The 14,694-nt window shown below is 33.4% G+C and overlaps 1 protein-coding gene across 7 annotated transcripts in view; it reads left to right on the top strand.

Annotated features, from left to right (window-relative positions):
- Positions 1-3,196, top strand: part of LOC105337636 (unconventional myosin-VI) — a 31,090-nt gene extending 27,894 nt beyond the window's left edge. For all 7 annotated transcript variants that reach the window (XM_066070629.1, XM_034479688.2, XM_034479686.2 and 4 more), the window contains 3 exons: positions 268-402; positions 637-849; positions 1,206-3,196. In XM_066070629.1, the coding sequence (XP_065926701.1) occupies positions 268-402; positions 637-849; positions 1,206-1,399 (542 nt within the window). In that variant the 3' untranslated portion in view covers positions 1,400-3,196. The remainder of the gene's footprint in view (positions 1-267; positions 403-636; positions 850-1,205) is intronic.
- Positions 3,197-14,694: the final 11,498 nt, after the last annotated feature.

Below are 14,694 nucleotides of genomic sequence, written 5' to 3'. Positions count from 1 at the left end.
CTTGTGGTAGATTCCATGAGCTTAACAAATGCCAATATCACATCTTGTGGTAGATTCCATGAGCTTAACAAATGCCAATATCACATCTTGTGGTAGATTCCATGAGCTTAACAATGCCAATATCACATCTTGTGGTAGATCCATGAGCTTAACAATGCCAATATCACATCTTGTGGTAGATTCCGAAAACAAAGAGGTGTCAATGATATTACTATGTTTTGTTTCAAATAAGATTGAGACATTATTTTGTTACTGTTAATGTTTCAGACATTGAGCTGTTGGATGCATGTAGAGAGGAATTCCATCGAAGACTAAAGGTGTACCATTCCTGGAAACAAAAGAACAAGAAGAAGTCTGATGAGAGAGGAGAAGAAAGGGCCCCAGAGAGTGTTCTAACTAATGGTGAGTGACCAAGAGAGTAAGAGAGAGATTTGAAAAGAGTTTAAAAGAGTCCTGAGAAACTAGTATCTTATGGTGAGTGGAAAGAAAAGAGAACATCCAAAGAATATGTTTTCTTATTTTGAGAAGAAAAGATGCATAGAAACATAAAAAGGATGATAGACATTGTAATGATATGAGAGCAATTGCTCCACTGAGTGCCTTAAAATTGTAAATAATCCTGATGTATTTTTACAGCATCTGAGTCGCGTCTGGCCCCCAAACAAGGTGCTCCCACCACAGACAACCAGCAGAGGTTTTTCCGAATTCCGTTTGCCCGCCCCTCAGACGAGTTCCGTGATGACCCAACCCACAAGAAGCATGGTCAGTGGTACGCCCACTTTGACGGTCAGTACATCGCCCGTCAGATGGAGCTGTACCCAGACAAGAATCCACTGCTGTTAGTCGCAGGTGAGAAGGCCGGGGTATCAGGAACCTTTGTATAACTGTATTTTCTTTGGGGTGCTGTTTATTGCTGAATTTTGCATATTAGGATATTTTTATAATTAATAATATTCTTATTGTCAATAAAAACAAAAATCACTACAAGTACTCATTTTAGAAATAAAAGGCAAAAAATTGCACCTGTTAAAAAAAAAGTAAACAGTTTCATATAATTATGACCATTTTGATATTTTCTTATTTTAAAATATTGCAAAAAATCAAGACAAGTATGTTGGTCATAAAGTTTGATATAGAAGAAGTCTTTTGTTCCTTAATGATATGCATAGAAAAGAATGATTGATTTTACATCGTGTCCTTTCCAGGTGTCCATGATCTACAAATGTGTGAGTTGAGTTTGGATGAGACAGGACTCACTCGTAAGAAGGGAGCTGAAATCCTGGGCAAAGATTTTGAGGCCGAGTGGAACAAATACGGCGGGCGAGAACTCCTGAAAAGCTGTGGAAACCGCATGTCCTCGACTTTCCTCCAAAAACGTCTTGGAGTTGTTAGGAAGTGATGACAATATTACGTAGCATATAGGCTTTATACTTATAATTCTGTGGGGACCATTAGTGGGTAGTCTTCTTTATTTATTGAATGGAAGCTTGAAAAATATTTCTTAATGAAAAATATATTTTTAAGAGAATATAACTTTTTTTCATGTCTTGTTGAGACCAAATCTGTGAGAGTTATCATCTTTTGACTTTGTGTACAGGGATTATCTCCCTTTGACTTTGTGTACATTGTAGATTTATCTCCCTTTAGCTTGGTGTACAATGAGATGGCTTTACTATTCATGTTATGTGTGCAGATTAAATCTTTTGTGTGCATTTAGTATTGTTTCAAAGTGCAGTGGTGTAAGCTTTATGTTTGTTAAAGGCCAAGTGTAGGCCATTGTTAATGGTTGTACTAATTGCAGGAAAATTGCAAAATGTGCTTAAATATTTAAGTTTATAAGATTACTGTCTTTATTAAGAGTTCATAGTTATATTATGGTAATGGATGATCAAAATTGATACATGTAACTTTCTTGAATCTGAAATTCATTCATTGAAATTAATTGAAGTAATAAAACAGGAAAATCATGCCCACAAAATGCATGTAGCGAACAGTAGGAACACAAGACATTTATTGATCATTGCTGGTCTCTGTGCATGGAAGAGCGTATCCATTGTTATGTCTTAGATCTACAAATGGCCATACACAAGAAGAGCTCACAATACTTTGTAGGAACCAATCAGATTTCAGTATTTTATTTGCATTTTGATGTTAGGTTAGCATTCATCATGATAGTCACAATTTATAATTTTGTAAATTTTACAAACAAACTCTTAGGTCCATTTTTTTCCCTATTCAAATTAGAATCAAAATGCCTTAGATTTTTTAAGGTGTCATATTCTGGAGTTGTGAAACACTTTTTTTTTAATTTCTTCTTCTACTAACCAAGATGTTATTATTATTAAAGAAAATAGATATACATGTAGTATTAATGTTTAAAAGTGTACATTGGCAAATGAAGATGTATTTTTATATACAGCTGGACTGGGGAGAAGATTTTGTCGGAATTTTTTTTTTTTGGAAATTTTGTATTTTACAGTTTATACACAGGTTATTATTTTTTAAAAGGAAATCCATCACACATTTGAAATGCCTTATTTCATTTTTGTGCTAATTATGGCATTTACTGCTAGTATTATGTTTCTGAACAATAATACATTCATAACAACAGTTTTTGTTAATATTAATTCTGTAATGTTTCTTGTGAAAATTTTAAGCATGAAATATTTCCTCATGTTTTCTTAATTTTGTAAGGTAAAGATTTTATGAGGCTGGGCAGGAAACACAGATAACTTTATCATGTCAACACTTTGATTTGTTGATCAAAATATTTTTCTTTGTGTATTAATTGACTCTATACTTTGAGAGGTACTGGTAGGTGTTAAGTAAGATTTATAGATCTATGTTAAGGATTATTTCAACTAATTTGATTGTTAAATTCACCCTGACTAATGACATATGTGGTAGTGTTGTGTAGTTTTGTTACAGCTGGAATCATCACTCCAGATAACTGTTAATGTGAAAGTATTGCATGGTTGTTATACATGCACTTATACACCTATACTGTACTATTATTCAGTGCTGTAATATCACCCCCGATAATGGCTACAGTGGGAGTGTTGCATGGTTGTGAGAGGAGCACACTCGGTGCTGCATTCATCAAAGTTCCTGTGATGAGGTGTATTGGATTTATATGTGTTGTCTATTTTTATGTACAAATAAATTTGGCCAATAAATGTGTGCAACCCTAGAACAATATATAAATTGTTTTATTGTACTCACCAAAATGGCAGCATTCAAAACACTGCTGATTTAATTTAAGCTCAGTGCTTTTATTGGGCTGTATTATATCAAGCAATATCAAGTACAGTTGAACTTCGATATCTCGAACACTGAAATATCCTGTATGTAATAGATATGTCAAAGTGTTTATTTTTTAAGTATTTTACCCTCGATATCTTAAATACTCTCATATCTCAAAGTTTTTAAATAGTTCCATCTAGTTTGAGATAACGAAGTTTGACTGTAATTGCATTGAAATTTGTTTAATTTAAATTTTTGTCTTGATAAAAAAAAGAGTCCTTTATTGTTCAACCCTATTTCCACAGAGACTGTCGGCAACCAGATAGGTTATTTGTGTTTTGCAGCAAGATTTAAAAAATGTGTGTGAAATAATCATCAATGCTAAGCCCTTGACAGCAGAAATGCAAAGTTCTATAGCAGAATTCATGTATACCATAAACTTAATAAAGCAGTCTTCCGGAATTTACAATATACAAAAGATAAACTGGGTCATGGTGACATATTTCTCAGATCAAACTTGCAAAAAAAGTTAGATGTCAATGTATCTAACATTCAATAAAACCATTTTTGCAGTTTTCAATTTGTAATGATTGTCAAACTGTCACTCTTGATAAATTAAATTATGGGGCACCAAGAGGGTTGCAAAGTTCAAAGAAGGGATAAAATGGAATTATAATGGAAGAATTTCACAATGCTATCACAGTTTGTGGCACTGCCACTCAAATATCCCGATTTAATGTAACCATTTACCCTGGACTTATAAAGAGGCCATAAAAGAGGTGCTTTTTCTTTAAATCCTGAAAAATTTACAGGACTTTGGAATTCTATCTTAGATGAAGTAAATAAGAACATGCTAAAAAAACATGGTTGGAAGAAGAGCCCAGAGTTTGATGTTATAGGTAAAAAGACTTTTTTCACTTTAATTCAGATTAGCACTGTAGCCTATGGACCTCTTAATCTTTCCGACACACATAAACTTAGTCATGCAATTAGGTCAAGAAAAATTAGTTCATTAAGAAAACTTTTGTTCGATATTTAGGAGGTTAATTTAACTAAGAAAAATTAAATGAGATATAAATATATTTGAGTTAGCTGTTGAGAGAAGACATTGACATCTCCATGCATGGGTCGGATCTGTTGCCTTTCTTTTAGTTTTTTAATCACATGTGTTCATTCAATATTATTAAGCAATTAAAATAGGATTATATAAAGACATTGACCAGTTTTCGACCATTTAACACACACCATTCTTAGTTTTGTATACTGGTACATTTTTGTGATAATCAAATACGATTTTGTACCGCAAGTTCTTGCATACATGCACACTTAATTTTCCCCGTGTCTTAGAAATGACAGGGGTGGGTTGGAAATTATTGGCGATACTGGATTAGAAAAAAAATAGCTATTTACTATTAATTAAGTTATAATCATTAAAATCAGAAATAATCACTGTAAATGAAATGTTCATGGTTAGCAATGTCCGAATGCCGGAGTATACGAATAAATTAAATGGAAATATCTTTTGAAACATTATCACATGATGAGTGACAATCGTTTGCATCTGCTGAAAAATCTATGAACTAATAATTAAAAGTAGTTAAATATTTGGATATTTGTTATTTAGTTATGTATCCGATTTTGTATCTCGAAAATATATCTGTCAAAAAAAGACATGCACCACGCACCTTCAGGCTTTGCCTCAATCGTTGAAATTATTTTTTTTTTTTAATGGCTTTTTTTTCTTGGGGGGGGGGTGAGTTTGACCGGGAACTCAGGTAGGGAATGCATACGGGTATGTGCAATGTTGATTCATTTGGGATGTGTTAAAATATAAGCATATTTGCAGAATTCTATGAATATGATTGAAACGTCCTTTGCCTCAATATTTACCGCACGACATACCATAACCCCGCCCCCCCCCCCTCCCCTTTTTAAATCTATAAATATTTTGGGGATCCTGTTTGCAAATGTTATCGTAGGGCTTGTACATTCATTATTGTTGCTTGTTTTGTTTGGTTATTATCATTTTTTTTTCTTAGAGCTTATTCTACAACTTAGTGCAAGTAAAAATTTAATCCGGATTTCAAGCGTTTTCTATTCACGAATTAGATTTTCCCGTCGCTATAGAGTGATTGTGACGCTAATAACTTGGAAGAAGATTTGCGTTTTTCCACGCCAAACTGCACACGGGGTTTAAATCTCTTTTATTCATCGATTTATTGATTGCCACCGTTTGATAATCAGGCTTACTGCATTCAGGACACGGGGAGTTGGTTAGCAACCCAGAAACAAGAAGAAAATCCCTCTCGTCGTCGAAGACGAATCAAGTTAAAGAAACGGGAAATGCCGACAGCCTTGGATCAAAGGCCGGAAGAAATAGGGTTCACACATCTCCAGTCCTTCAATCCCAATCCAAAAACCCTGACTTGGGAGCGACTGGAAAACAAGAGACTGAGTAAACTAGGACTGGGGTCCAAGCGGTACTCTCGCCATTTTCAACGATTTCAGCGAGAATCCACCAGTATGTCTGATCCGCTCCCAGCTACTATTGTGAAGGAGGGAGGCACCTCGTATGTTATTATCGGAGGAGAGAAAGTGAAAATGAACTCGATTGCGCCATTCTACACGGAGGAAAAGCCCACCTGTGGATATTTCTTTAGTCGCCAAACAGACAATAAGAAGAAGAAGTTTGGAATTCCTCCCAGCGACCTCGTGAAGTGGAGGTCATTCGTTCAGTGAATGGATCCGCTCCCCAGGAAAATAGTTAAAGAAAAAGCTTGATAATAAACTCGCTTTCTAATTGGGAATTTTCATGGAAATTTAGGACAAAGCCACTTTTCTTAGAACTGCATATCTGTGATTTTATATAATTCATTTTTGTTGATTTATTTTTGTTGTGTGGAGTTTTAATATTTATTTTATTTTTACCACTTGAAACAAGTGTGCACCAATCCGAATTGCTCAAGAGAAATTCTGAACTTATTTTGCTGGTGCTTTGTACTACAGCTTGGGATATTTTCTGAAAGGAAAGAAAACAACCAGTTTAATGTGTGTGAAAAAATGATTGTTGCAGATTGTTGTTGGCAAGGATTCTAACAGTATTAAGTATTTGCTCGAAAGTTTAACTTGTTGATTTTTGAATTTACAAATTTTATCTGTATATTAACCTTGTTGCATGATTTCTAATATCAGTATTACACACAAAGCGTGCTTTTATATATATACACCCTTTTGCCATTGTTTTTTACCCCCCTTTTTCATATGTATAATTTTATTATGCTGTATTAGCCACTGTTTACATGTATTGCACAGTATTATATATACACCAATTCCAATTTTATATAGGTTCCCCCCTTTTCTGTGATAATTGTATATATCAATGCTTTGACGGAATTCCACCTCTACGGCTTCAATAGTCGGCTTCAGTAGTCCACAATCCTGTTCTCTTACCTATGTTGGTAAATATTTTACGTTCTTAAGATTGTTCAAAGCAATAAAGATTAATTTTGCATAATAAAACAGGACTTGTATGTTTATTGATTTATAATCCTGTCTGCCAGGTCTAATGGCTAAGCTAGTAAGTTAATGCAAGCAAATGCCATACAAACCTGAGTACAAAATCCCAAACACAACATCTTCGCTAGCCAAGGGTTTTCGGTCCACTTTGCTCCCCATAAACTTTGCTCCCCTTTTATGGGGACCGAAAACTCTTGGCTAGCGAAGATGGTGCTGCAAGTGTCCACACTTTTTGTACATGATAGTTAATAATTATGTAGATTATTAAGCAAAATATTTGTTGATAAGTAATGATAGCTAGATTAGGGTTTTTTTTAATTTGATATTGCCCCACCCTCCCCTTTTCATCCGTTCCCCTATTAACCTTAACATAAGAGTGTAAAGGGGGAGGGATAAGCTTGTCAATGAATATTTTCATTACACTGCAATATAGGATAAAGGATTGACAAGTTTGGAAGCAAATAAAGCTCAGGTTGGAATGCAGTCTAATCGGCTGCCAACTCCTTTAATCTACATTTAAACAACTAGCACCCACATTAGAAAATAAGCTTTGTGATGGGGATTGATTCTTAAAAAGATTATATGGCATTTGTAAACTGCATGAACTTAGTAAAGCCTGTGGTGTTTTTGATTACACAGAAAGTCTGATTATACTAAATCTTAGGTTGGTTCAACATTTGTAAGTTATTGTAAACTAAGGTAAACGAGTTAAATCGGGTGTCGCTTTAGACATGTCAAAATAAGACAGGTGGTAAAATGACAGTCAGATAATCTACCCAGGTATTATATTATATGTTCAGGTAGTAAAAATTCTCTACAGATACTGTACAGGTAGTGAGATTGTGTTTTACAGGTACTTGTGAATTAATAATACTAAGCATACACAGGTAGTGAGATATTCTTTACAGGTTGCAAATTAATCTATAGATTATATTTACAGGTAGATAAATAATCCAAGCATGTAGCAAAATATTATTTGCAGGTAATAGATAATATAAACAGGTAGCAAGATAATCCATACAGGAAGTTAGATAATCTATATTAGATTAGGAATATTATGCATTTTATACAGATAGCAAGATAGATTATACATTATTTATACAGGTATTGAGATAATCTATACAGGTATTGAGATAATCTATACATGTATCGAGATAATCTATACAGGTAGTGAGATAATCTGTTCAGGTAATGAGATAATCTGGTGAGATATCATCTAGAACTTTTCAAAAAGAAGAAATCTATATATATTAAAGATAAATGAAAACATTCAAATTTTAAGTTAAACTAAATGAAATTTTTCTTCACTACAAAATACATGTAGTTTATAGCTAAACAAAATCAGTCTGGAAAATACGAGGTGAATGATGAATCTGAGGGTTAATTTGTTGACTTCCGAGCCTCCTTAAAGAAAGACTCGTAAATGTACTTCTTCATGATTACTGGTAACATTGCAAATCACTGAAATCAGAGTCCCCCTCCCCCTTTACGAAATTAATACTGCTCTTGGGGTAAAAATAGAAGAGTTATTATAATATTTATTAACAGAACTCAGTTTAAAAGTCTAGAGTTGATACCATCCTCTCTTGGTACTTATTCTATACCATCACTGCTGATATCAAAATCTCCCATAACTGATATTGCTTATTGTTTATACATAGGATGTATACGGTGTATGTATCATACACTATTTTAGCAATAAAATGGTTTCTTTAGTGATTCGTGCGGGATATGAAGGTAGCGACATTGCAGAAAAAAAAATCATAACCCGCGTTCGTAATTTTTTTCTGCAATGATCGCTACCTTCATAACCCGCATGAATCATCAAAGAAAGCATTTTATTGTTTAATATATTTACATTTTTCTTTTAACCAATTAACGAAATTATTATAAAAAGTAGGTAAAATTTACTAAATTACTGTTAAGGTAGTCCTATACTCGGCACTTAATGGGCTCAATCATTAAAAGCTTAGCTTTAAATGATAAATATACATTCTAGCAATTCATATACAAAAGAAAATATGTATGTTTACATGCTAGTTTGTTTGTTATCACCTCTCAGACGGGTGTGCCCACTTGCGAAAATTATTGACAATTATGAAATTTGCCAAACGTCCGTTTTTTCCTAAAAATAATTACCAATTTTTGGAAAATTAGGACTGAACATACAAAATAGAGTATAAATATTAATTTAAGCCATATCTCATCAATAATTTTGCGCAAATTTTTGTAAGTAAGTACGCTTTATGAACCTGATGTATCAAAATAGTATACAAAAAATGCAATGCTAGTATCGTGTTTGGTAATTTTTTTACTATTTTACGGACTCAAACTTAAATTCGTGGTGTTTATTCTATAGATTGACATCTTAGAAAAGAGATTTGGTAAAATAAATTATATGTTGACGGATTACTTTTCACTCTATAAGCTCTAAACCAAGTAGACCCTGACGAAAAAATCCGTAAAAATCACATTTTGCTACAGTTTTCTGCCTAGATCTGTCAACAATGTTAGATATCAATTAAACATTAATTAATTGACGATTGATTAAAATCAAAATAGCTTCTGTCTCTAAATTTAAACCGGTTTTAGTAAAAGAAAAAGAAAAATTCGGGGGTGGGGGGGTCAAAACAAAGAAGATATAAGCATATATGAGATCCTGGTTAATCAGAAACTTCGTTTTTCATTTTACTTTAACATAATTGATTTTCTGAACATTAATCATTTCTATCTCTCATAAAATACATATATTACCGTTCTAATTGCTTATTATTGCCATTGTTTACAACAGCGATGTAGAGCAAAATCAATACCGGGTATCAAAAACGCTTTGTAAAAGTCGAACCAATATTGTAAAATCCGTATTATGACGTAGTGCGATACTCGGACTACTTTAATGTATATAAGTATGTTAGCTAAAAGAAATAGCCAAAAGAGACGTTGAGTCTGAAATCATCATGATTATTTCGTGCAGTCAGTGATTTTTCTTACTAGGTTGCTGTATGTTTCGACCAATCGATAAACAGGGCGTGTCGATATCAATCCTGTCTGTTTCAGTCGCTGTAGATTTTGACCAATCGATAAACGGGGCGTGTAGATTTCGTGATCAGTCTGGCTGCTTCTATAGAGCTTTGAATTAACTATAAGTGTCCGTAAGAAATAGAGTGTATCATACTTGGTAGATGTAAATATATCAATATGAAATTCAGAGATAGATGTAAATACATGTGTAACAGAAAATGTTTTGATTTTTGTGATTTATATTTTATATAAATCATAAAAAGCAAAACATTTTCTGTTATATTTGCACCTTTCATTGAATTATTTATCAATTATCCGTAAAAAGTGAGTAAAAATTATCTGTGTCGTTCAGAACGTTACACAAAAGGAACAGCCAATTTACCATATATATGTGTAGGTTAGCAGGTAACCACAACTACTACTATGAAGTCTGAGGTCAGTCCGTGCAAGTCCATGGACTTACTTATCAATCTTCTAATTAAAGTTGACATGAAATTAGCTAATCGATGTATTCTTAGGTATTTTTAAGGTAAGCAATGCGCATATAATAATATCGTTTCATTGGATCGCGTAGATTTTAGTCTCGTCAACATAGAGCTATATGAATTACAACGATTTCAGGAAAACTCTATCGTGAATGTAAATACATGAATTGTATGAATTGTGTTTTGAATTTCCGTATATCATTAAAATGTTTCAAGAAAGGAATGACAATTTTTATAAAGAGTTATAGCGAGGGGCAGAACAAGAAATTGTGACTAAAATTATCTGTGTGATTCCGATTCAACTCAAATGTGTCACCTTATAATTGAAAGTCGTCGGTTCTAGAAACAAAACATGCCCAAAGTCGAATCTCAAGCGTTAAGGTAAAACATAACGACACGTGTCATCCCCCCTGTACACTATATAAGCGGATTTAGTCGCCATCTTGATATTGGATTATAAGATTTTACTTTAAATTTTCAGTAACAAATTAATGAGATAAAGGCATGTAGTCCACTGACTTACCAAAGCTTGTGTGTGTTATATTGTTCTGGATACGTCATACAGTTCGAATTAGCACTGGTTTATTTAAACAATAAAATGCTTTCTTTGGTGATTCCTTCGGGATATGAAGGTAGCGACATTGCAGAAAAAATACATAACCCGCGTTAGCGGGTTATGTAAATTTTTTCTGCAATGATCGCTATCTTCATAACCCGCATGAATCATCAAAGAAAGCATTTTATTATTTATATTTACATCTTTCTTTTGACTAATTAATATTGTTATACTTTCATGTTAAATACTGAAATCTGATTGGTTAAGACACAGTTAATAATATTTACTATTACCCTCAGCGTTAGCAACGCACTTGGCAACGGGTAACATTAAAAAATGTTACATGCGCGAAAATTATGCGCGTACGGTTCGCCGTAGAATTCACGTTATTCCTATATAAAAGCAGTAAAATTTTCTTAAAAATTTTAAAAAAGACATTCAGTATAACAAAATAAATAGTGCCTGTTTGGGAGGATAACAGTTGAAATTGACACCCCTCGAAAACCAATTGTCAACCTCCGCTTCGCGTCGGTTGACAATGGTTTTCTCGGGGTGTCAATTTCAACTGTTACCCTCCCAAACAGGCACTATTTATATACTGTACATTGATTATCAAAAGTAAGTAAAATTCACTAAATTACTGTTAATGAACGTAAGTACGTTAGCTAAAAAAAAACAGCCAAATCGTCTCCTGTGAGACTTTGAGTCTGACAGCATCATGATTATTTCGTGCAGTCCGTGATTTTTCTTAGGTCGCTGTAGGTTTCGACGATTCGATAAACAGGGCGTGTCAATTTCACTCCTGTCAGTTTCTTATCAGTTTCAGCCGCTGTAGATTTCGACCAATCGATAAACGGGGCGTGTAGATTTCTGTCTGAATGTTTCTATAGAGCTATGAATTAACTACAAGTTTCCGTAAGAAATAGAGGAAATAATACTCGGTAGATGAAAATATAGTTTAATGAACTGTATACCATTCATTTTCAAATAGATGATATACAGACTAACAAAGCTGTTAAATTAAAAAGAGAGATGTCAATGAGTTTGTTTTCATTTCTAATACATATGGGTCCTTTTTTAAAATCTACATAATCATAAAAAAACAAGCTATGTCAACAAGCAAGATATTGCAAAAAATGTTATGATGATGATATGCAAGGTGGGCCTTTTTTATAATATCAAAATGAAAAAACGTTCGAATGACCGATTGTATCCTCCGTGTGCGAAATCAGACCTGTAAAATGCAAAATATGTAGAACTGTAAGTCGTATAAGCTATTTCTATATTGACAAATATTCCATGTCCAATTCTATATAAACAACATAGCTCTACTCTGTCCCGGGATTTTGCTTCCACCACTTTTTGCTTGATATTTCGATAATCATAAATACCTTTGTGCTCAAATTACGTTCATACACTAATATGAAAAATGTCCAGATTTTCTGTTTTGAAACGCCCCCTTTACCGCTTCAGGTTTCATTACACATCCCAAAATAGAAAGTCTACGGTGATTTTGCATTGAATCAGCCATGATTAAGCCCGGATGATAACGTTGAAAAATTGCGCGAGGTGTCCCGAGTACTTCCAAATTGAGAAAAGATGTAAACATTTCCCATTATAAATCTCCGTAAGAATTTTTGTACGTTCTTGTGAACTTTTATGAGTGAAAAATTATAATTTGTCAATGAAGATATTTTGGATATTTCCCCTTTTATCGATTTCAACAGCATTTTTTCCACATGTATTTTTATTAAAAATCATGAAAAAGTGATGGAAGCAGTAACTTGGGACAGACTATAAATGATATGCATGTCGACATAAGCAACCAAGATTTAATTCATCTATACCTATATAATTGATATTTCATAAAGTTGATTTATTTTAATTTTTACCAAATCACTTGTTTAAATTCTTTTATATCAAATCCTTTTTTATTGCATCTCTGCATATTTATATTGCATGTTGGCATACCAAAGTTGCATGGTTATTTAACTTGTGGACATAATAGATATAGACAAATAACTTGTATATAGAGATAGACGTTTGTATCTATGTAAAGATACAGTATCAAGGTACAAGAGATATGCAAAAAATTGTGCAACTTGCTAAAAGCTAGAGTTTTTATGCACGTTTCATATTATAATCATCTTGTATTTTGAACTAGGAATGTCAATTTCACAGTTGGTTTAGTCGATTAATCGGGGGTTTAGTCGAGCGACAGTCGAGTACTCCTTGATTTATTTGAAATTGTGCGTCCTTTTAAAATCAAATATTGCTTCTGTCACATACACCTAATCTTAAACTCAAAAACATTTAAAAACTAAATAAGCCTACTTAATAATAATATGTACTAAATATATTTGACTTAATCAAAATGAATTGAAAAGTGTTCTATCCAAATATCCATCAGCAAATGTCTTAAATTTTCCTTTTTCTTATAAGACGATAACCCGAATTGCAGCATGAGCTCCATATCATCTTAGGCAAATCAAATGTGACCTGTTCCATGCACAGGTGCTTGTTGACTGGACCCCCATCTTCCGACCTAGTTTTTCAGAACAGCCCATGGGATTTACTCCCACATTACTTAAATAACCTTTAGAAATCGTTACATAATACAGTATATCCAAGTAAATAGAGAAAAATAACCTACCAAAAACATTTTTTAAAACACCCCCTCCCCCGACCCTCTGAACATAAAAAAGAGATGTGCAACGGGGAGAGGGTTTTTTTTTTAATAAACCGTCTTTGGTAGGTTTTTTTTTATTAACTTGGGTATATATTTTGTAGCAATCTTTAAACTTAAGATTATTTTAGTAATGTGGGAATAAATCCTATGAGTTTTTCTGTAAAACTCGATCGGGGTGGGTAGGGGGGTGGGCGGGGGGGAGGGGGGGGGGGGGTCCAGTCAACAAGCACCTGTAGTTCCATGTTATGCCATTGTCCCGTGCCTTATCAACGAATTATAGATTAATGTTTATAAAATAATGCAGAAAAGAAAAGTTTCTTTTCCATTCGAAGCCAAAAAAACTACCGTATATATTTTTTATTACTTAAAAAAACGAGTAAATTTTTTTAGTCGGTGATCGTCATGACAAGCGATAGTCGAGTACTCGAATACTCGTTGACATCCCTCATTTTAACACAAATAAGTTGCAAATGCATGTCTAAATAAAGAAGTTGCACGTGGAAATAATTATCGTAAAAGTTAGTCTGTGCACTTGATAGTATGCAGTAAGCGTGTAAGAGTGATCGACCCTTCAATGAACTGCATTCGAAGACCAAGATACAGTAAAAAATGAAAAATGGCCATGCTTCCCCTTTATGAAGACATAGCATGAAACGATTTTGTTTCACATTTAGCCGAGTAGAATTATATACATTCATTGACATATCACATTGGTCCCAATTATATCACTTGCATGCAGGCTCGTAACAACGTTTTTGAAGTGAGGAGCCTTGACCTAGTAAAAAGCAACCCTGCGCTCTATACATCTTTAAAAACTTTGTAATTTTTTTGGAAATTGAGTACATAATAGAAGAATACATAGATTTATGAACATTATTTTTTTTTTTAAATTATGTTTGAAAATTTGTCTTTTTCACAAATTTCCTTTTGTATGTTGATTCGAAGTTTTTGTTTTTTAAGTTGCGCTGCATGTCGAATTAATTATCTGGTATTTTTAAAACTTTAAATAATACAATTCCAAACAATATTTGATATTAAGGCATAATTACAGTACAGAATACTTCCAAACTGCTTGGTACAAGTTTCAGCTTTCTGTGTTCTCTATCAACTGAATTACGCCATTTGTCTAAGCAATTTTTGGACAACCCTCGAATATCTTTTTTTTCTATCTATCTCTCTGTATG

The sequence above is a fragment of the Magallana gigas genome, chromosome 9 (genome assembly GCF_963853765.1).
Source record: "Magallana gigas chromosome 9, xbMagGiga1.1, whole genome shotgun sequence".
NCBI lineage: Eukaryota > Metazoa > Mollusca > Bivalvia > Ostreida > Ostreidae > Magallana > Magallana gigas.
This window is presented reverse-complemented; position numbering and strand designations above follow the sequence as displayed.